Consider the following 24,260-nt stretch of genomic DNA (forward strand, 5'->3'; position numbering starts at 1 on the left):
ATGCTATTATAGAGAAGTAAAATATAACATAAAAAATCGGTTCCAAGAAAACATGGTACTTTTAGAGAGATGTTATATGCAGATGCTGCAGCATAGAGAGGTCTGACTGTATATTGTCGATGTGATTTTCATTTTAGTTGATTAATATTGTACGTCATAGTATACGCAACCTATGTGTTTGATATTAACACTTTATACGATGGATGAATAATGCTCCCAAAAAACAATAGTTTACGCAATAATTATTGCTAATTGAGACAATATCAATCTCAGGAACTACCATTAGTATAGTACAATAGCTAAGGTCGTTTTTTTTCAATTTCCCTTTTTTCAATCAAGTCATTAGTTAAATGGCATTGCAAGGGTCAGTCAATTACTATATGCATTCTAGTTTTACAAATCTTTATTAGAGCAAAAAAAAAAAAGAAAGTATTTTTGTTATCATGACATTGTTAGAATCACATTTTTTTTTTAATAAGAATCAAATCAAATCAAACCCAATCAGCCATAAAGCTTCTCACTCAGAAATGCATATGTTTGTTGCTCAACCAATTACAAAATAGAATATTGTTATATATACTTTCCCAAAGGACTTCACTTTGTTAAAGGTATTTTGTAGCCTTGAAATCTTTTTAGCTATCAATGTGCAAGTACACTAAATTTCCTTCATGCGTCATATTCCAGATGACGCGATCCTATAAAACTTCTCTTTACCGCGAAAAAATTCTAGTTCCTTTTTATTGTTCTCTGTATATGAAATGTACAAGATGACATGACTTTTATGCATGGGGATACATTTTACTTAAGATATAGCAAGTTTTTTTTTATTATGTTCTCCGTGTATGAAATATACAAGATGATGTGGCTTTTATGCACGGGGATACATTTAGCTTAAGATATAACAAAAAAGTCCACAAAAGAAAGTTAAATAATTATCACAAAAAAGATTTTGTCCTTCCACACAAATATATGTACATCAGAAGTTTATTATTTTACGTATTTTGTTAAAGAAAATAATGAAAGAGTCCAGTTATCAATTCAAACCAAATTAGCCATAAACGTTCTTGTTCAGTTGACCCTCTCCAATGTTCCCTGTTTGAGACATTCCTTCATACCCTCTTTCTGCCCTAATAAGAAAAATTACAACACAAGGTGAGTGTACTAAGGTGGAAAAAGAAAAGAGATTTTTAATACAAAGAAATTTTTAAAAATGCATTCTGATGTGTGAGAAATTGTTAAGAAGCAATGAAAAATTACTAATTATTAGATTGAACAAATATTGAAAAATCCAAGGACAAAAGAGAAACTCTATTCAGGAGCACCTAGTTCTATTTACAAACCTTGAAATTGTTCCAATCACTTGCACTAGTTAAAGGAAATTCTAAATATGGTTCAACTTCGACTAGAACAATGATGTCAAGAAGGAATTTTTGCTCAAAATGCAATACTACAAGCATGATTGTTGTAACTGCAAAATTAACAGGGATGAACACAATATTGATGTCACAACAAGGAGAACACGCTTAAACAGATGGTGCACAAACTTGCCTGCTGCGACTGCTGAAAAGAACAAGGTAGATGGGATCTTGAGATGAGAGACTGAAAAGCTGTAGAGCAATATAGGCACATGTGCTGATGCTGAGGAAATCAACATAAAACATGAATCAGATACCAAAAACAGGATGTTTGCATATTATATTATATAAATCTAGCCAAAAAGTTCCATCGGTTTTAGAGGGACCAGAAAATTGCCTGCACGGACAAAAAAAAAAAAAAAAAAAAAGAAACAATTTTTTTATCTTCTTTTCTTTGTTTAAGTGAAAGAGACATTTCAAGATGACATGAAGAAAGTGAAGCTCTTTGCAAGCAATTAGTGTATGCTGACAAACATAAATGAAAATCTAATAATTTTGAATCCTATCTGTAAGATATTATATGCAGGCTCAAAGTGCAATTAGGAGACTAGTACTAAATAAAGTCTCTCAGAAAATACTACTAACTCGATTGAAACATGGTTACTACTGGTGGAATATATAATATTCATGCTTCAGAAAAACTCTAGAAACTTAAAGCTTGACTCGACAAAGTGGGAAATAATTGCATAATACTTAATTTATGCAGTCGTTGCAAGAGGCAAAGCTGGAATTTTAAAGTTCTTGTCTGACAAGCAAGATCTTATATGTTATTCCAACAATATCACTGAACCCTTCTCATTCAGAAACATATAAAGGCATGCAAACACCTATACAAGAACTCCTGCTCATTCAACTACATATGAATGAGACTTCATCTCTTGCTTTCACCCATAGAGTAACAACTAAGATGGCATATCGATGAAGCTAACTGCAAACTGATGCCATTTATGAGTTATGTTAATATAAATCCAACAGCAAAAACTTACCTGCCAAAACAAATTATTAGTATTATCCAGAAAACTGCACTTAGCCAACTTGATTCCTTATATGCAACCCAGACCTGGTAAAGCAGTGTAACCATATGAGATCAACAGGCACAAGAACAACCCTAACCAAAGACTTTGACACATAATGCGGAAACTGGCCCTAGCCTAAGATTAGAAACCGTAGTAGTTGCTACTCCCTCTGTCCCAATTTATGTGAAGGCGTTTGACTGGGCACGGAGTTTGAGAAATAAAGGAATACTTTTGAAACTAGTGGTTTAAAAAAATAGATATTTGTGTGGCTATAGAATATAGATCATCTCATTAAGGATAAATGAGTATTTAAAAATAAATTGTTACTAGAGGTAGAAAGGTGGCATTCTTTTTGGGACTAACTAAAAAGGAAAGAGCGTCACATAAATTGAAACGGGGGGGGGGGGGGGGGGGGGGGGGTATTACACAAGCATATGGCATGTAGTAGCATGCCCTAGCCTAGCCATACATAGTATCATATTTCACAAACTTTGAACTTCCTTATCAAGCTATAGAAAGAAAAAACCTTCAAATACCAGTGAGATGAAAAGCAAAGTTAGCTAAACATTTGAAAAACTTACCGAGAGAGCCACAACATTGACATAGAAATCAATAACTGTTGCTGACAACCACCTGCACAGATATTGACTTCTTAAATTGCATGTTAAAGAAAGATTTATACAAACCACAAGTTTATATTCTGCTGCTGTATGGGAATGCACATGTATCACTTCATCACAATCTCATGAAGTTTTCTTTCCTGAAAAACATTTCCAAACAAATTTGCAAATGATGGGTCGAAGCTCTTTGGACAAACAAGAAATCAATTCTCTAGGGATGCATGACATTAATCAGCAAGGAGATAGGAAATGCTGATACTGTTTTCCTGAATCTAGGCTCTAAGAATGCCCTGTACATAGTGAATCCATGTAGTGGTAGAAAGAGCTCATTTCAAAAGTATTTCATCAGTTAGATTTTACAAAACAAGAAGACCATAATTAATACAAAAATTCTGATTGAAATTTAGTATCAAAGAGTGCGTATTTTCCTATTATAGAGTTTAAAATTCCTTCCCAGACCCCACTTGCGGGATTATACTGGGTATGTTGTTGTTCTAGAGTTTGAAATTCCATAGATACCATATTATCTGACATATGTCATACTGAAGGTAGTATCATGTTACACCGGAAGAAGTTATAAAGCTCACCATAAATCAGTCTAGTCAAATGTTTTGATATTTAAGTTCATGTAGTAACAAATAATTAAAGATCAAATGATAGTATGAGGTAAGATATCATCAACAGTCCTTGGTCATGCAACATACGTATGGGATCAAAATTATTAGCCGAACAATTTATACTTTTTGAGAGGTGCAAAGCCATTGTCGGTAACCTTATCCCAACCTCAGAATCACACTAACATCGATATTCTCTCAATTAGGAAATCTCATCCTGGGAAAGACAGATATACTTCGTAAGGATATATGGTACTGAAGAGCATAGAAGACATTGAATAAATTAAAAGGGTTTTCCTCGAGAGTAGCACAAAGACTTCCGGCTAAGAGAGGTTTATGCCACTTCCCTAAAAGTGCATCAATTTGGAAAGCAGTAGAAAGGAGATCTAATTATTAGCACAAACAAGAAAAACAAACAAAACTTTTAAGTACTGACAAAGTCCTCCGTCACTGCTAATATTCTCTAAAGCAGTTCCAACGGTCCCTATTTGACCAGGAAAGAATATAGTCAAAGTTGAAGTTATTTGATCATAAGTAGAAAAAATAAATAAACAAATAACTTACGGAGTGAAAATATCTTTGCGAAATGGAGAACCATCGGTTACAATGGTGTAAATCAACGTCCCTAGCATCAGACAGCTCAAAGCAAGAGATAGAATTCTTGCAGTTAAATTAGAACACCTCCTCTTTTGTTCTGTTTCAGTCCTAAATCACAGAATTTCATCAGATCATTTTAAGTTAAGGTCATTTTCAGAAAGAAAACAAACACAAATACTCCCTCCGGTTCAAAATAACTGTCCACTTAGTCGTTCTATTTTGGTTCAAATAAGTGACCACTTACAAAATCAAGATGGGATTAATTTTATTTTTCTGGATTTGCCCCTATTTACTCAAGACAATAAATAAGCAAGAGTCTTATTATTAATTAAGGGTAGTTTAGTCAAAATACCTATTTTTTTTTACAGGAGTTAGTGTTTTTTTTAAGGGTGTGAAAAAGGCTAAGTGGACACTTATATTGAACTGGAGGGAGTAGCTATCACTCATGATATAACATTGATGGGGAAAGCTTCAAACTCCAAGGAACACTTAGTAGGCGTTTGGCCATGCGTTTTCCAACCATGGTTTCAAACCAGCGTTTGGACATGCGTTTTCACTCATGTTTCAAACCCCAATTCATCCAAAAAGGCATGATTTGGGGTTTGAAACAATGGTTTCAACTTTTTTAAATATAAAATTTAACCCATAAGTTTATATTTTGTAAAAAAACACCCATAAGTTGGTAGATATTTTTAACAATTACCCCCATCAATCATTTACCAATCTCATTAACTTCCACCAAATCTTATTTATGTCTACCAACCTGTTAATTTATATATGTCTACCAAAGCAGTGATGAAATATTCACGGAATATGAACATGGTGATATAGTTGCTAATGATATTGACCAACAGCCGGATCAAAGTAACAATGTTGGTTCGTCTTCTCGATCATCTGATCTAGAAATGCATGCTTGGCGTGAAGAGATTGTTCGTACCATGTGGGAGGATTATATTAAAGAGTAGTTACATTACTATTCATGTTAAATTTTCTTTTTTATTGAACTAAAATTTGATCAATTGCTGTTGTATTTTTAGAAAGGTCTTCTAGTATTAATTTTGAGCCGGTTATTATGAATCAGCGTATTAATTTTGTGATGAACTATGACTTTGCTCATTTGGTAAGATTGTATAAGAATTGAGAATGTTTTGATAGTTTTCACAACTTGTGGGGTTTTTATGTCTATAAGAGAAAATACAACTTAAAATATCCAAATTGCATGTCCAAACATGGTTTCAAACCATGTTTCAAACCATGTCCAAACGGGGCCGTATTTATATCAGTTCAAGTTTTAGTACTGTTCTGCAAAGAGTTATTAACACAGTTCACAAATAAATGACCTGATAATATAATTTACTGCAGGGTCTTGTACAAAAGGAAAAGTATACTGCTATAAAGGTAACTAGAAAACACAAAGCATGATACGAATGATCCAACTTGCAGTTAGATGCACCATTTGTTATCCCACTAAAAGATCTTGGATGACTGATATTGATATATTCAAGAATCCAATTTACTTAAGAAGTGAGATACATAATACTTTATTTTGTTAACCTGCATATAACATAATAGGTACATAGAAAGCCAATGCTCATGACTAAAGAACATTATTTTTTAACCTACATATAACATAATAGGTACATAGAAAGCCAATGCTCATGACTAAAGAACATTGTAATTCACCAAAAAGTATCTCTTAGTACATTGCTGATAAGAATACTTGTGATTTTTTATTGTTGAGGATACTTGTATTTTAGTTGCTTTTCCCAATGAACTCCAAACGTACCATATAATATGAGAATAATTAAACGTCTTAGAGAGCATTAAAGTCACACTTACCATTTATCTAACTCTTCTAACAAAATGGAAGATATATCTAACATATACACCAGGAACATCCTTAAAGTATTCAACTGGTATTTCTCCTGCAAAAATGGAGGATACAACATGTTGTTGACCAATCTGTTTTTTCCTATAATTGAAAACTTCATTGTGTTAAATGGGGATTGAGGCATTTGAATCCTAGTCTTGTCCAAGCCAAATGCCGAGGTTCGATTCTTTGACTTTACACTATGATTGTATGAACAATGAAGAGTGAAAAAAAAATTAGCTTTGATTTGATATGTAAGACTGCAGTGAAGGCTATGTTTCCACCATTGTCTTGACCTGTGAAGAGATGTTATTCATTTCTTTAAATGCTGTGAACCACATTTTCTATATATTTTCACCGCATGCCTACTCAGAACGAAGTAATAGGCATGATATGAAACCGAAGCAAAAATAATGCTTATCTCTTGAACTATTATTTATTACACTCGCATGTATTCTCCAACTAAACACCAAACTTGTGCATGTTATTTCAGTTTTACAAGTATCCTCAAACAATTGGAAATGTATACATGAAAATATATGAACTAAACATCACTTCCCAATTGAAACTCTCTTTCTCTTTTTTTTTTTCTCTGGTTTCCAAAGAGAGAGGACAAAGAAAAAGCAGAAAATATGAAGAACAAAAGAATTTTGCGCAAATATCTACTCACTTATTCTGGCGTCGTAATAGGAAAAAGTAAATTGGATCCTGTAAAGATTCCTGAGTTGAAAGCTTCAGCAATTGCAATACAATGTAGCCACATGTAGTAATGCTGTGAATGGGGCAACAAAAAGGTCATCACCATCCCTGTATATATAGTATCAAACTGACAAACATTTATGCATGATATTGATTGAACACTGTGAAGGGCAATGAGAGCATGACTTCTGATGCCATACAAGGATAATACAAACTGATAAGGAAGATAGTCATCGCCGGTAAAGTTGTTTTATATACAGGAATAAGGGTGGCGTACCTTCCTAAACATACTAGCAAGACCACCCAAAGGATTGATGTAGTCCAGTTGGATTCCTTGTAGACAACCCAGGACTGACATGATAACACAATACCAAAACATGAGAGCGTTGCTTTTGGAGATAAGAGCAGAGAAAGATAACAAAATGTGATGCATTTCCGCCACCGTCTTGGAATCACAAAACTGTTGACAAAGCAGTTGAAAAAAAAAGGACCTAAAATATGCACCCCAACAAAAAATGAAGGGACAAAAGATGCAATTACAGTGTTAAATATTTTCCTACTGAATGTTCTGCTTAAACGGCAGGATGAGAATCTACAGTAGTATTATGCTATTAGTACAAACGCTCCCAATGAAGTGCAAAAGAAAATTTCAAATCTCAGCCTAAGCTATGGACTAAAATGCAGACAGCACGGTGCAAGTTTTACTACAGTATTGGCACAAATGTCTGAGACTCGTAATGAAATGTAAAAGAAACTTTCAGTTCTCAGCTGAAGGCTATTGACAAATTCATCGAAACCTGCACTCTTGTCATGCTAAAGTTGATCCTTTTTCCCATATTGAAGTTCAGGCACTCAATTCTCAGCCTAAAGCTGCGGATAAAAACATGAAAACCTGCACTTTAGTGGCGTTAAACTTCACCCATTTCCAACATTACATTAGTTACTGGCAGATCATGTTCTGTTGAACTATCGAAGCTAGCTGAATTTTAAGGCCCTACTGGTCTATAAGCAAATACAAGCATGTTCTCCTTAATGTCCAATGCTAGTGAAACTGTACCAAACAAAATGCAATCTACTTCAGAGTAAAGGTTTACATACGAAACATTCAGAAGCACAAAATTAATCATGTCATACCGCTATTGCAAGAATGTGGATGTAGAAATCTATCAGTAGTGCTGCCATCCACCTGCAAGATTCGTGCCACCCATTTCAGTTTGTTCAGAAAACAGATGGAACTGAACTGTTTAATTCTCAATGACAAGCTAGTTCTTTTCTCTTGACCGTTCTCATCAAATGGCTACTATACCCCAAAGTCAATTAAGACATAATTAACTAACAAAAAGTTTCTCAGTTTCTAACAGCTTGAACTTTTAGTTAAGGTGCTCACATAATTTAACATAGTAATAGAGCAGACAGAAAGAAAGAGTATCATGACATACTCCCTCCGTCCTAGTTTTAGTGTCTTACTTTCATTTTTGGTCTATCCCAAAAAAGAGTGTCTCTTTCTATATTTAGTCCAATTCTAACATTCTACATGGCAAGTCTAAGGTCACAAGATTTAAAAGACTTCACACATCTTTAATTTAAAGACCATAAAAATTCAAAAGTATCCCTTTATTTCGTAACTTCCATGCGCAATCAAACCAAGATACTTAAATTGGAACGGAAGGAGTAATGTTTAGATAAATAAAAGTGATCCTTCTCTGAATAGTTGAAGCTTTTGGACAGGGTGTTTCCATAATTCAAGAAAGTCTACAACCCTCTGTACTGAAGACATTAGTAATCCAACAATTGAAATCCAAAGTACAATTAGTAAAGACAGAGACAGAAAAGGAAAGTACGGGGTGAGGAGCTCAATGCGGAAAGGGAGGCCATCAGTAGCGATAGTATAGATTACTGAGGCTGAAACCAAACATCCTAACACGGCGAACAGAGTCTTCAACGCAATTGCTAATGATGCTGCCATTTTTGTGTGCTGTGTAGAGTTTTGCGAAAGAAGAAAGGAAGCGTGTTGAAATAGGAGGGAAATGTGAGAAGGCCATTGCTCCACGTCCACTCAGTTTTTTGTGTGTCACTGTCTCTACTTCAACATTTCTTTGTTTTTCTAGTCATAATGATAACAACTTTGCTTCTTGTTGATCTGTCTTGATAACGCGGTCTTTGTTATACATGTGGAGAAAGTAATTGCTTCTCTGTTGATCTTTCAAATAAAAGTTATACGTGGAGATATTATTTGGTGTATTTAAGAAAAATGTTTAAATTTACCTTTAAACTATAGGAAATTATCCAACTTTCTCTTCCTTACTAATTGGAATGAAATGCATGAGTTAGTCTCAACAACATTGGAGGCCTAAAGTCATACTTGAAAGATAGGCCCTATTATTTTTTAAAGGAAAAATCGTCATATATATTTTTATTTAAAGTTAATTTTTCTAGTTTTTTTAGATGCGAAATCATTAATTACTGTTTTATAATTAATTTGCTCTAACAATTCATTTTCAATTGATAATATTGCTAATTCATTCAATCTAATTTTGGGACATTGTTGATCTTAGATAAAATTTTATCAATTTTAATTTTGAAAAACTTTTTCGACTGAGGCAACAGTTTTATACTCCCTCTATTTCTGTTTATGTGAACCTATTTTCTTATTTATCCGTGCCCAAAAAAATGACCATTTTCCAATATTTGAAAACAATTTACCTTTATGCAATTATTTATAGCCATACAAAATATATGTAACTCATCTAACATCACAAGTTTAAAAGTCTTTCTCCTTTCTTAAACTTCATGCTCAGTCAAACAGGTTCACATAAATTGAGCGAAGGAAGTACATAAAATACATCTTTAAGAAAAAAATAAGATCTCAAAAAATTGAAACCCCAAGCGATTACTTTATTGGCCTTATGATCGAACCACCTTTGGTTACCAAATGAGCGCTATGCCTTTATTCACATGAAATATTAGTTAATTCCAATTAGATTTTAAATTAGCACCTGGGTTGTCACTGTTCCACACGTGACAAAATTAAAAAATTTAACTACCATTTTTTTTACTAGATTTGTTCCTCCAGTCCGCCACCTTCTTTCGCCTTTTTTTTTATCCCTTCACAAATCAGAGCGACAAACAACAAAATCATGGATCATAACAGCGGGGCTTAGTGGTCAATCATGAAGTTGTAGGTTCGAATTTCAATAGAGACAAAAAAAAACTAAGTGATTTTTTCTCATATGTCTGAGTTTTGGCAGATAAAACCACCCAATAAATGTGTTGATGTAAGGTAGAAGGCACCAAATGAAGTAGTTAAGGCGCGTGCAAGCTGGCCCGAACACTATCGGCATTAAAAACAAGTCACAGCAAGACAACAATCTGGTGCTACTTCAGCATACCTGAGCTTCATAAAGAAAAGACGGTATACTGCTGTCATCCGCTTTGTGCATGAAGAAAGCAAAGCAATTTTTTTGGTTGACATACAATTTCGCGTAACTGAAATTTCATGGCAAAGAACCACATTAGCAGTTACCAATCCAACTCATTATTAAAAATAGATATAGAAAAATACAGCTTTCAGATTATAAAATAAAATCCAACCACCGAGGAAAAAAGATGCACAAGTACAATCTTTCTCAGAGCCAACTGCAATACTAAGAGACGAATCCTCCTGAGTTCCTCTACCTCCAGTATCTGGATATAACAAAAGATGTTTCTCTTTCCAAAACAACACTGTAAGAAACCAAATAGTAGTATATAGTGGGTACAAAAGAATGGTATGGCCTGAGAGTAATGATAATGTTGCAGGAATATTAGGCAACAAGCGGATTAAATATAACACTCAATCGAATTGCGTCATCCGCCTTAGCATGCACAACCACCTCTTTGCTCCGTCTCTGAAACTGCCTCCGGAATGCCCTGGAAGTATCTGTAAAACAGAACAAAGATGATTTCAGTATATACAGGTCTTTTAGCTGCCAAAATGCAGAGGGATCAGGAACTTAGAGTAGGTTCACTATCTCGCTACCAAAATCCCAGTCACTATATTATTTGTAGACAATAACCAATCAAGTTATCGTTATTCAACTATTCTATGAACCTGTACTGGAAACTACGGAAACGCCATTTGATGTAATCCTGTCACGATTTCAGAGGTATTAATCAGTTTTGAAACACCTTTTCAGGTTCAACAAAAAACTTGATAAGTCTTACTGATTAGGAGATGTACCCCTAACAAGATCAACTGGATTGTATCCTAATAATCAAACGTTATTTGAGATGTCTAAAGTTTCGTTGACACAAAAGAAGCAGTAACCATAGCAGAACATCCTATGATGAAATTGATGTTCCAACAAATCTAAGAGCTCTTGAACTCTTTATGAACCATACGTCAGAGTCACTTGAGTTTTGAGCGACCACAACATTTTCCTTTTGTTTCATGTACCAAAATATATATAGCCCACTATAAGTTTCCCTGAGAAAACTGAAAAACCTGTATCCTGCAGCTCCCACAAAGGTTAAAGAAAACAGAAACATTATAGTGAAGAGACAGTTTCTCCGTTAAGCTTGCGTAATCAACTCTAAGATATCACATTATCGTTTCTATATATCAGTATCAGATTTTTAGGCAGGTAAATTAGTGGCACCTAACAAAGTCACCACTTAAGTTAGGTTTGACGACCCTACTCTCTTGAGTCATCATCAAATGTCTGATCTTCCTTTTTTTTTCTTTTATAATTATAGTGTCAGGGTCAGTCTTGCGTACATCTCGACTAATTCCACATGGTACCTGCTACCTCCCACCAGCACAGGTATCCGGTAACTCTGTCCACTAAAGCTTAGACAAATGGAAAGAAAATAGTATTTTTGCAAACGCTGAAAGAATGTTTGGACTTCCTTTACAACCCAACTATGCTTCACCCCACAAAATATTGATTGGAATTTGTAGCTCTATTATCAGTTCAAATGTGAAGCTGTCAACACTAGGTGGATTACTGAAATCTGCACACCCGTGTGAAATGGCTATATTGATGGCATTAGGTGGGTTACTGAGAATTATCATTAAGTAAGCACTAGAAATCACGGTTTCCGGCATCTTCACTTCTAATCTCATATTTATCTTGGTATTGGGCCTCTTTTGCACTTTGGTTGAACACCCACAGACAGCCACTTCAAATTGCCTTAAAATCATCTCCGGTGTCTTCAGGATCTATGGTGATCTTCTCCTTTCGTAGGACACCAATTGCTGTCTCAAGCTTGTTCTTAACCTCATAAAAGATGTCCTTCAACACCTCTTCATATCCACACAAAAAGTCAGTGTCACAGCAATGCAATAGTGCACAGATTCAAAGCAGACTGTAATAGTACAAGGCAAATTCAAAGGCCAGAATAAATCCAATATAATATTAGCAAGACAGACAGAAAAATTAGGCTAGTGACAAGACTCTAAGAGGACGCTTTTGATCAAGGCCTACCAAGAAAAACCTTATTTGGGATTTTCTGGCACAAAATTGCCCTAGTTAGTCCAGTCCTTTCTCAAAAAAAAAAAAAATTGCCCTAGTTAGTCGGAAAACAAAGGGAAGTGTCACTATGAAATACTTGTAACTCACCCTCTAGAACACCAGAACATTAGTGCAAATAAGGTTCAAGAAAAGTTATCTGAAAGGATACTCTAGATCGGGTATTAATTATTATTGCCAGGACAAAAATTAAAAATTGCTTCTGCTTTGGGAAAAAACTATTTTTTTTAGCCTTTGAAAAACTGCTTTTGCTACTCTCCAAAAATACTTATTTTTCTCCAAAAGCTTGGCCAAACACCTTTCTTTCAGCGTTTGCAAAAATACTATTTTCTTTCCATCTGTCTAAGCTTTAGTGGACAGAGTTACCAGATACCTTGTGCTGGTGGGAGGTAGTAGGTACATGTAGAAGCTTGGCCAAATAGTCTATTAGGCACCAGGACCGAACTCGAGCTCTATATTTGTACTGCAAACACCAGTATCGGTGTTTTTTATGAGTAGATTGTCCCAACTTAGTTCACCTAAACTAAAGGTTACTATCTTGTACCTTCCTGTGAAGTCTTTTTTTTTTTTTTTCGAAAATGGTAACAGAACAGTAAAGTGTATGTCAGCTGGGTCTGCATCACCGATCTAGAGCATAAAGCGCCTTAGTGTTAAACTACTTCATTAAAATACAAAGGATACACCAGATGCGATGGCTCACATACAGTTAATAATGAGGAAAAGCAGGTTCCAAGGTAAAAGGAAATTAAAAGCCCAAAGCATGTTTCAGAAGCATATCATGATGGTATTCCTCAGCCATACTTCCCTCCTTTATTTTAGTCTTGTTTATGCTACTAAATGTAGGTTAAGTATTGAAGTTACATAAAAGAAAATAACATAATTAACGCATAAGAAGAAAGCAGAGAATAAATTTAAGCTGATTTCTTCAAAGTAAACTGTACAGTTGTTCTGATACACAGACAATATAAATAAAAAACAGAAAGTGGTTTGCTGAGAAAAGAAGCCTTGGAGTGTTACAACACCTTTTGTGAAAGAAAAAATGAAAAAGAAATTAAGCCAGCAAACAGAACAACCTGACCAGGACATAACTGCAAAACCAATGTTATTAATAGGAGTGGACATCTCGACCAGGTACATATAGCTGCTGCTTCATTTCAGCTCTCGAGGGACCAGGCCAAACATTGTTCTACGACGTCGTATTAGCGTTTTCTATGGAACTGTTCTTTTCCACCTCGATACTTTTGTCTTTCTTTCACATTTGCGCCCCCAACTTTTGAATCCTTTCACTTTTCAACTTTGCTACTCCCTCCGTCCCAATTTATGTGATATAGTTTAACTGGGTACGGAATTTAAGGAAAAAAAATGAAGACTTTGAATCTTGTGGTCTAAAACAAGCCAAAGATATTTTCTCGTTAAGCGTAAAAGGTAAAGTTTAAAGTTTAAAGTTTAATTGTTTCCAAATAAGGAAATATATCGTTCTTTTTTGGACGGACGAAAGAGGAAAGCGTATCACATATATTGGGACAGAAGAAGTAGTATTTAGATTAAATGACCCTCTACAAAATATAACAGATCGCCTATGTGTTATGTCAGAATCACCCATGTATACTGAGGGTCATATACCACTATTCATTTTTGTAAAGACCCCTTTTAACTAATTTCCTCGTATATTTACAAGTAGTACTAGTTTTTGTCGTCTGAGGGGTTGTTTGGTTGGTAAAATGAGGGATAGTAATCTTAGGACTAACTGTATCCTCCTTTTTTTTTTTTTTTGTAGAATAATTGAATTTGGAATTAGAAATAAGGGAAAAGGGTCAAATATGTCCCTCTACTTTATTTTATTAGTTAACTTTACCCGCCGTTAGCGAAAGTGGACAAAAATACCCCTGCCGTCTATAAACTTCACACTTATACCCCTATTTGGACGGAAACCCCAAATCCTCGTAAATTATCCGATTTTAAAAAAATTACCCACTTTCTTTTTTGACCCGCCCCCACCCGCCTATCATCATCATCATCTTCATCAAGCTTCTTTCATGGAGGAAAAAAAGAAAGAAGCAAAAACACACACCCAAATGATAAACCCCAAAATCCATTTCACCTTTAAAACTCTTAGCTTGATAAACCCCAAATCCATTTGAATAATTGTGGTGCCCAAAAATCAAATGGTTAATTGTGGGACTTATTGTGATTTAAGAATAACCATGAGATAAGCCTAAACTTTGTAGAAGTTCTTAAAACTGGAAAGATCAATTGGCTTAAACCTTGTAAACTCTAGCATTCTACAAGTACAATTGTATAATGAAATTAATTTCATTCCTCAACTAATATGGTAGACTTATTCATGTTGAAGAAGAGCTTTTTAATGAAAAAATTGAGCTTTTGAGCAAAGTAAGCTAATCGACGTATTTTTTTGTTATGGGGGGTGGCTAAAGCTGATTCTTTTGGTACCAAACTAGTTATTTTTAATCATGCGGTTGTTTGCTTGTATCTACATAAAAGTGTTTATTCATACTTATGGTTTATTTAATTAATGGCAATCAAGAAGAACTTCAGCCGCTTGTGAACATCTTTTGTAAATTTTTATCAACAAGAATCTGGATGTTCGCTCAGCTGCCTGTGAAATTGGCTTTTAGGAATCACATGCTTACTGGAATTTATGAAATAAATACTCGTTGAAACTAAATGTATGAAGCTCATTGACCAGTACTAGTTCAATTCCTAGTGTGCGCATTAAATTTGTGTTTTGCTGATCTTATAAATTGTGCTCCATAAATCAAATGTGTAGTTGTGGGAGTTGTAGAAGTCATTAAAAATTGAAAATGTCGATTGCCCATGTTGTAAACTCTAGCAATATACAACCATAAAGAAATTAATCTCATTCCTCAACTAATCTCATTGTACAACTAATCAAATGTGTTTTTGCTTCTTTCCATTTTTCTCCATGAAAGAAGCTTGATGAAGATGATGATGATAGGCGGGTCGGGGCGGGTCAACAAAAGAAGTGAGTAATTTTTTTAAAATTGGGTAATTTAAGAGGATTTAGGGGTTTCCATCCAAATAGGGGTATAAGTGTGAAGTTTATAGACGGCAGGGGTGTTATTTGTTCACTTTCGCTAACGGAGGGTAAAATTAACTAATAAAATAAAGTAGAGGGGTATATTTGACCCTTTTTCCCTAGAAATAATGGGGATTGCTTATACCACAATTGCGATATTGTTTTTATTCCATACATTATGTGAGATAATAATTCTGAAATTGTTAATCTCATGATAAATCGCAAAATGACATAGTTGTGCCTTCTCCCAAAATCTTTTTAAAAAAGTCGATATCACACTGGAAATAAAAATTAATTCAGTTTATCCAGTTTAGACCAAATAAAAATTTTAATACCCTATATATTTCATTTTTAGTACAATGAACCAAACATTTATCAATAAAAGTATATCCACTGCATAATTTTCTTATTATTAATCAAATATTACTGTTCCAAATTTATATTCCGATATAACTTGTTCACCAACGAAAAAATCCCTAACTGATACAGTCAAACCTCTCTATAACAACATTGTTGGGTTCGAAATTTTTTGGTTGTTATAGAGAATGGTTGTTATACACATATAACAACATTGACATTTAAATAATATTTCGCTGTTATAGGCAAAAAAGATACATAAAATCTAATTTTTCATTTTTAATTGTCAAATTCTAAGCTTAATCACACTTTGTATAGCGAAGAAAATATTTAAATGATGAAAATTATATATTCATATAATATTCTTTGTCATAAATAGTGTACTAAAAGATTAAATATTTGGTCAAAATGTCTACACTTATTATTGGTAATCATAGATATTCTAGTTTTATAAATATGGTTAATTATTATGTTAACAAAAAAATGAAGATAGCGGTTATATGGGAGTCATTTTCAAAGAGTGTGTTGTTATAAAGTTGACCATTGCTGTTATAGGTAAAATGCTATTATAGAGAAGTAAAATATAACATAAAAAATCGGTTCCAAGAAAACATGGTACTTTTAGAGAGATGTTATATGCAGATGCTGCAGCATAGAGAGGTCTGACTATATATTGTCGATGTGATTTTCATTTTAGTTGATTAATATTGTACATCATAGTATACGCAACCTATGTGTTTGATATTAACACTTTATACGATGGATGAATAATGCTCCCAAAAAACAATAGTTTACGCAATAATTATTGCTAATTGAGACAATATCAATCTCAGGAACTACCATTAGTATAGTACAATAGCTAAGGTCGTTTTTTTTCAATTTCCCTTTTTTCAATCAAGTCATTAGTTAAATGGCATTGCAAGGGTCAGTCAATTACTATATGCATTCTAGTTTTACAAATCTTTATTAGAGCAAAAAAAAAAAGAAAGTATTTTTGTTATCATGACATTGTACATTTTTTTTTAATAAGAATCAAATCAAACCCAATCAACCATAAAGCTTCTCACTAGAAATGCATATGTTTGTTGCTCAACAATTACAAAATAGAATATTGTTATATATACTTTCCCAAAGGACTTCACTTTGTTAAAGGTATTTTGTAGCCTTGAAATCTTTTTAGCTATCAATGTGCAAGTACACTAAATTTCCTTCATGCGTCATATTCCAGATGATGTGATCCTATAAAACTTCTCTTTACCGCGAAAAAATTCTAGTTCCTTTTTATTGTTCTCTGTATATGAAATGTACAAGATGACATGACTTTTATGCATGGGGATACATTTTACTTAAGATATAGCAAGTTCCTTTTTATTATGTTCTCTGTGTATGAAATATACAAGATGACGTGGCTTTTATGCATGGGGATACATTTAGCTTAAGATATAACAAAAAAGTCCACAAAAGAAAGTAAAATAATTATCACAAAAAAGATTTTGTCCTTCCACACAAATATATGTACATCAGAAGTTTATTATTTTATGTATTTTGTTAAAGAAAATGATGAAAGAGTCCAGTTATCAATTCAAACCAAATTAGCCATAAACGTTCTTGTTCAGTTGACCCTCTCCAATGTTCCCTGTTTGAGACATTCCTTCATACCCTCCTTCTGCCCTAATAAGAAAGATTACAACACAAGGTGAGTGTACTAAGGTGGAAAAAGAAGAGAGATTCTTAATACAAAGAAATTTTTAAAAATGCATTCTGATGTGTGAGAAATTGTTAAGAAGCAATGAAAAATTACTAATTATTAGATTGAACAAATATTGAAAAATCCAAGGACAAAAGAGAAACTCTATTCAGGAGCTCCTAGTTCTATTTATAAACCTTGAAATTGTTTCAATCACTTGCACTAATTAAAGGAACTTCTAAATATGGTTTAACTTCGACTAGAACAGTGATGTCAAGGAGGAATTTTTGCTCAAAATGCAATACTACAAGCATGATTGTTGTAACTGCAGAATTAACAGGGATGAACACAAGATTGATGTCACAACAAGGAGAACACGCTTAAACGGATGGTGCACAAACTTGCCTGCTGCGACTGCTGAAAAGAACTAGGTAGATGGGATCTTGAGATGAGAGACTGAAAAGTTGTAGAGCAATATAGGCACATGTGCTGATGCTGAGGAAATATAGAGCATGAATCAGATATAATTATAGTCCGAAAACAAGATGTTGCAACATACTATATAAATGTAGCCAAAAAGTGCCATCAGTTATAGAGGGACCAGAAAATTGCCTGCGCGAAAAGAAAAAGAAAACACAACTTTTCTATCTTTTTTTCTTTGTTTAGGTGAAAAGAGACATTTCAAGATGACATGAAGAAAGTGGAGCTGTTTGCATGCAATTAGTGCATGCTGACCAACATAAATGAAAATCTAATAATTTTGAATCCTATCTGTGAGCTATGATATGCAGGGTCAGAGTGCAGTTAGGAGACTAGTACTAAATAAGTCTCTCAGAATATACTACTAACTCGATTGAACTATGGTTACTATTGGTGGAATATACACTCATGCTTCAGAAAAACTGCGAACCTTAAAGCTGGACTCGACAAAGTAGGCAATAATTGAATAATACTTAATTTATGCAGTCGTTACAAGAGGCAAGGCTGGAATTTTAAAGTTCTTGTCTGACAAGCAAGATCTTATAAGTTATTCCAACAGTATCACTGAACCCTTCTCATTCAGAATCATATAAAGGCATGCAAACACACATATACATGAACTCCTCATTCAACTACATATGAAAGAGACTTCATCTCTTGCTTTCACGCATAGAGCAACATGGTTACTAGTGGTGGAATATATAATATTCATGCTTCAGAAAAACTCTAGAAACTTAAAGCTTGACTCGACAAAGTGGGAAATAATTGCATAATACTTAATTTATGCAGTCGTTGCAAGAGGCAAAGCTGGAATTTTAAAGTTCTTGTCTGACAAGCAAGATCTTATATGTTATTCCAACAATATCACTGAACCCTTCTCATTCAGAAACATATAAAGGCATGCAAACACCTATACAAGAACTCCTGCTCATTCAACTACATATGAATGAGACTTCATCTCTTGCTTTCACCCATAGAGTAATAAAAGATGGCATATCGATGAAGCTAACTGCAAACTGATGCCATTTATGAGTTATGTTAATATAAATCCAATGGCAAAAACTTACCTGCCAAAACAAATTATTAGTATTATCCAGAAAGCTGCACTTAGCCAACTTGATTCCTTATATGCAACCCAGACCTGGTAAAGCAATGTAACCATATAAGATCAACAGGCACAAGAACAACCCTAACTAAAGATTTTGACACATAATGCGGAAACTGGTCCTAGCCTAAGATTAGAAACCGTAGTAGTTGCTACTCCCTCTGTCCCAATTTATGTGAAGGTGTTTGATTGGGCACGGAGTTTGAGAAATAAAGGAAGACTTTTGAAACTAGTGGTTTAAAAAAATAGATATTTGTGTGGCTATAGAATATAGATCATCTCATTAAGGATAAATGAGTATTTAAAAATAAATTGTTACTAGAGGTAGAAAGGTGGCATTCTTTTTGGGACTAACTAAAAAGGAAAGAGCGTCACATAAATTGAAACGGGGGGAGTATTACACAAGCATATGGCATGTAGTAGCATGCCCTAGCCTAGCCATACATAGTATCATATTTCACAAACTTTGAACTTCCTTATCAAGCTATAGAAAGAAAAAATCTTCAAATACCAGTGAGATGAAAAGCAAAGTTAGCTAAACATTTGAAAAACTTACCGAGAGAGCCACAACATTGACATAGAAATCAATAACTGTTGTTGACAGCCACCTGCACAGATATTGACTTCTTAAATTGCATGTTAAAGAAAGATTTATACTAACCACAAGTTTATATTCTGCTGCTGTATGGGAATGCACATGTATCACTCCATCACAATCTCATGAAGTTTTCTTTCCTGAAAAACATTTCCAAACAAATTTGCAAATGATGGGTCGCAGCTCTTTGGACAAACAAGAAATCAATTCTCTAGGGATGCATGACATTAATCAGCATGGAGATAGGAAATGCTGATACTGTTTTCCTGAATCTAGGCTCTAAGAATGCCCTGTACATAGTGAATCCATGTAGTGGTAGAAAGAGCTCATTTCAAAAGTATTTCATTGATTAGATTTTACAAAGCAAGAAGAGCATAATTAATACGAAAATTCTGATTGAAATTTAGTATCAAAGAGTGCGTATTTTCCTATTATAGAGTTTAAAATTCCTTCCCCAGACCCCACTTGCGGGATTACACTGGGTATGTTGTTGTTCTAGAATTTGAAATTCCATGGATACCATATTATCTGACACATGTCATACTGAAGGTAGTATCATGTTACACCAGAAGAAGTTATAAAGCTCCATAAATCAGTCTAGTCAAATGTTTTGATATTTAAGTTCATGTAGTAACAAATAATTAAAGATCAAATGATAGTATGAGGTAAGATATCATCGACAGTCCTTGGTCATGCAACATACGTATGGGATCAAAATTATTAGCCGAACAATTTATACTTTTTGAGAGGTGCAAAGTCATTGTCGGTAACCTTATCCCAACCTCAGAATCACACTAACATAGATATTCTCTCAATTAGGAATCTCATCCTGGGAAAGACAGATATACTTCATAAGGATATATGGTACTGAAGAGCATAGAAGACATTGAATAAATTAAAAGGGTGTTCCTGGAGAGTAGCACAAAGACTTCCGGCTAAGAGAGGTTGATGCCACTTCCCTAAAAGTGCATCAATTTGGAAAGCAGTAGAAAGGAGATCTAACTATTAGCACAAACAAGAAAAACAAACAAAACTTTTAAGTACTGACAAAGTCCTCCGTCACTGCTAATATTCTCTAAAGCAGTTCCACGGTCTCCATTTGACCAGGAAAGAATATAGTCAAAGTTGAAGTTATTTGATCATCAGTAGAAAAAATAAATAAACAAATAACTTACGGAGTGAAAATATCTTTGCGAAATGGAGAACCATCGGTTACAATGGTGTAAATCACGTCCCTAGCATCAGACAGCTCAAAGCAAGAGATAGAATTCTTGCAGTTAAATTAGAACACCTCCTCTTTTGTTCTGTTTCAGTCCTAAATCACAGAATTTCATCAGATCATTTTAAGTTAAGGTCATTTTCAGAAAGAAAACAAACACAAATACTCCCTCCGGTTCAAAATAACTGTCCACTTAGTCATTCTATTTTGGTTCAAATAAGTGTCCACTTACAAAATCAAGATGGGATTAATTTTATTTTTCTGGATTTGCCCCTATTTACTCAAGACAATAAATAAGCAAGAGTCTTATTAATTAAGGGTAGTTTAGTCAAAATACCTATTTTTTTCCAGGAGTTACTATTTTTTTAAGGGATGTGAAAAAGGCTAAGTGGACACTTATATTGACCCGCGTGCCTACTCAGAACGAAGTAATACGCATGATATGAAACCGAAGCGAAAACAATGCTTATCTCTTGAACAATTATTTATTACAATTGCATGTATTCTCCAACTAAATACCAAACTTGTGCATGTTATTTCAGTTTTACAAGTATGTATCCTCAAACAATTGGAAATGTATACATGAAAATATATGAACTAAACATCACTTCCCAATTGAAACTCTCTCTCTTCGTTTTTTTTTTTTCCTGGTTTCCAAAGAGAGAAAAAAAGCAGAAAGTGTGAAGAAGAAAATAACTTTGTTCAAATATCTACTCACTTTTTCTGGCGTCGTAATAGGACAAAGTAAATTGGATCCTGTAAAGATTCCTGAGTTGAAAGCTTCAGCAATTGCAATACAATGTAGCCGCTTGTAATAATGCTGTGAATGGGGTAAAGAAAAGGTCATCATTGAACACTGTGAAGGGCAATGAGAGCATGGGTTCTGATGCCATAGATGGATAATACAAACTGAAAAGGAAGATAGTCATCGCCGGTAAAGTTGTTTTATATACAGGAATAAGAGTGGCATACCTTCCTAAAAATACTAGCAATAACCCCCAAAGTATTGATGTAGTCCAGTTGGATTCCTTGTAGACAACCCAGGACTGACATGATAACATAATACCAAAATATGAGAGCGCTGCTTTTGGAGATAAGACCAGAGAAACGTAACAATATGTGATGCCATTTCCGTCAATGTCTTGGAATCACAAGACTGTAGACAAAGCAGTTGAGAACAAAAGGACCTAAAATATGCACCCCAACAAAAAAAATGAAGGGACAAAAGATGCAATTACAGCGTTAGATAATTTCCTACTCAATGTTCTGCTTAAACGGCAGGATGAGATTCTACAGTATTATTAGCACAATCGCTCCCAATGAAGTGCAAAAGAAAATTTCAAATCTCAGTCTAAGATATGGACTAAAATGCAGACTGCACGGAGCAAGTTTTACTACACTATTTGCACAAATGTCTGAGACTCTTAATGAAATGTAAAAGAAACTTTCAGTTCTCAGCTGAAGGTTATTGACAAAATATATCGAAACCTGTACTCTTGTCATGCATTCACTTCTCAGCCTAAGGCTGCGGATAAAACGTGAAAACCTTCACTCTAGTGGTGTTAAATTCATCCATTTTCCACATTTCATTTGGTTACTTGCAGATCATGTTCTATTAACACTAGCTTAGACTAGCTGAGTTTTAAGGCCGTGCTGGTCTATAAGCGAATACAAGCATGTTCTCCTCACCAATGCTAGTGAAACTGTAGCAAATAAAATGCAATCGAATTCAGAGCAAAGGTATATGAAACATTCAGAAGCTCGAGATTAATCATGTCATACCCATATAGCAAGAATGTGAATGAAGAAATCTATCAGTAGTGCTACCATCCATCTGCAAGATTCATGCCACCCATTTCAGTTTGTTCAGAAAACAGATGGAACTAAACTGTTTAATTCTCAATGACAATGTAGTTCATTTCTCTTGACTGTTCTCATAAAAATGGCTACTATAACCAAAGTCTATTCAGACATAATTAACTAACAAAAAGTTTCTCAGTTTCTAACAGCTTGAAATCTTAGTTAAGGTGCTCACATAATTTAACATAGTAACAGAGCAGACAGAAAGAAAGAGTATTATGACATAATCCCTCAGTCCCAGTTTACTTTCCCTTTTTGTCTGTCCCAGGAAGAGTGTCTTTTCTATATTTAGTAAATTTTTCAATTCTAACATTCTACGTGGCAAGTCTAAGACCACAAGATTTAAAAGACAATACACATCTTTAATTTAAAAACCATAAGATTCAAAAGTCTTCCTTTAGTTCTTAAATTTCGTGCGCAGTCAAACCAAGACACTTAAATTGAAACGGAGAGAGTAATATTTAGATAATTAAAAAGTGATCCTTCTCTCTGAATAGTTTAACCTTTTAGATAGGATGCTTCCATAATTCAACAAAGTCTACAACTCTCTGTACTGAAAACTATCAAACCCCATTTATCCAAATATAGAAAGCAATAATGATCTAAGCAATTAAAATCTAAAGTAGACATAGTAAGAAAACAGAGAGGAAAAGGAAAAGTACGGGGTGAGGAGTTCAGTGCGGAAAGGGAGGCCGCCATCAATAGCGGCAGTGTAGATAAATAAGGCTGAAACCAAACATCCCAACACGGCGAACAGAGTCTTCAACGCAAATGCTAATGATGCTGCCATTTTTGTTTACTCTGTTTTCGTCTTTCAGTTTTTAAGAAAGGAAGAAAGGAGTAAGATTTAACTTACGGTGACGAATAAGTGTACTGAGGTGACAAATAAGTCTACTAAGGTGACAAGTTTGACCGGTCAAAGTCAAATTTGTCTTAAAAATATGATTAAGCTAAATGGGATTAAATTATAATATTTAAAACTTCTTAATCTTTTACAAAATATAAAAAGACCCTAACTTAATTCCAAAAAATCCACTAGCCCCCCTTCTCCTACCCCCACCACTCTCCCTGTCACGCCTCGAACCATGACCTGGACGTAACACGGCACTCGGTGCCTGACTGCATGTGACCGAGCAAACCACATGACTTGCTGAATCATCATGATACATAACATAAGCGGAATATAACGTGAATGCATGATGAGTCTTTATAAAAAAACATAATAAGTCATAATACTTAATAAAAATACTTGTTTAAACATGAGTGCGGAAATAACATGAATGAGCCAAAAATGGTTGTACGACTCCGAATGTCTGACATGATATAACTGACTTGTCTAGTCTATGAAACCTCTATCATGAGTCTGACTGGAAAATATGCTTACTGGGACAAGGCCCCCAGCATACCTTAGATGCATAACAAACCATAAAACAAAAGTTGACTAAACCCCGAATGAGATGGGGCTCACCAATAAGCTGATACGAATGCTGTCCTACTGAGCAGATGTGTCGTCCTGTATATCAGTACCTGTATCGTGAAATGCCGGCCCCCGGGCAAT

The 24,260-nt window shown here is 34.4% G+C and overlaps 1 protein-coding gene across 7 annotated transcripts; it reads right to left on the reverse strand.

Annotated features, from left to right (window-relative positions):
- Positions 1-910: 910 nt before the first annotated feature.
- LOC132627400 (uncharacterized) lies at positions 911-23,565 on the reverse strand. 7 transcript variants are annotated; one of them, XM_060342730.1, is made up of 10 exons: positions 10,423-10,977; positions 10,221-10,317; positions 7,966-8,017; positions 7,109-7,182; positions 6,803-6,904; positions 4,230-4,370; positions 3,013-3,064; positions 2,402-2,475; positions 1,549-1,638; positions 911-1,127 (listed from the first exon to the last, which is right to left on the reverse strand). In XM_060342730.1, the coding sequence occupies exons 2-10, from the start codon at positions 10,301-10,303 to the stop codon at positions 1,049-1,051; spliced, it is 747 nt and encodes a 248-aa protein (XP_060198713.1). In that variant the 5' UTR covers positions 10,304-10,317; positions 10,423-10,977; the 3' UTR covers positions 911-1,048. The 7 variants fall into 7 exon arrangements, with proteins under 7 accessions (XP_060198713.1, XP_060198716.1, XP_060198714.1 ...); XM_060342733.1 differs by lacking the exons at positions 2,402-2,475; positions 3,013-3,064; positions 4,230-4,370; ... (3 more) ...; positions 10,221-10,317; positions 10,423-10,977 and adding exons at positions 17,849-17,938; positions 18,991-19,064; positions 19,585-19,636; ... (2 more) ...; positions 22,625-22,676; positions 23,365-23,565 and having other exon boundaries at positions 911-1,122; XM_060342731.1 differs by lacking the exons at positions 2,402-2,475; positions 3,013-3,064; positions 4,230-4,370; ... (3 more) ...; positions 10,221-10,317; positions 10,423-10,977 and adding exons at positions 17,849-17,938; positions 18,991-19,064; positions 19,585-19,636; ... (2 more) ...; positions 22,625-22,676; positions 23,365-23,559.
- Between the last annotated feature and the right edge of the window lie 695 nt (positions 23,566-24,260).

Source organism: Lycium barbarum, chromosome 2 (genome assembly GCF_019175385.1).
Source record: "Lycium barbarum isolate Lr01 chromosome 2, ASM1917538v2, whole genome shotgun sequence".
NCBI classification, from domain to species: Eukaryota; Viridiplantae; Streptophyta; class Magnoliopsida; order Solanales; family Solanaceae; genus Lycium; species Lycium barbarum.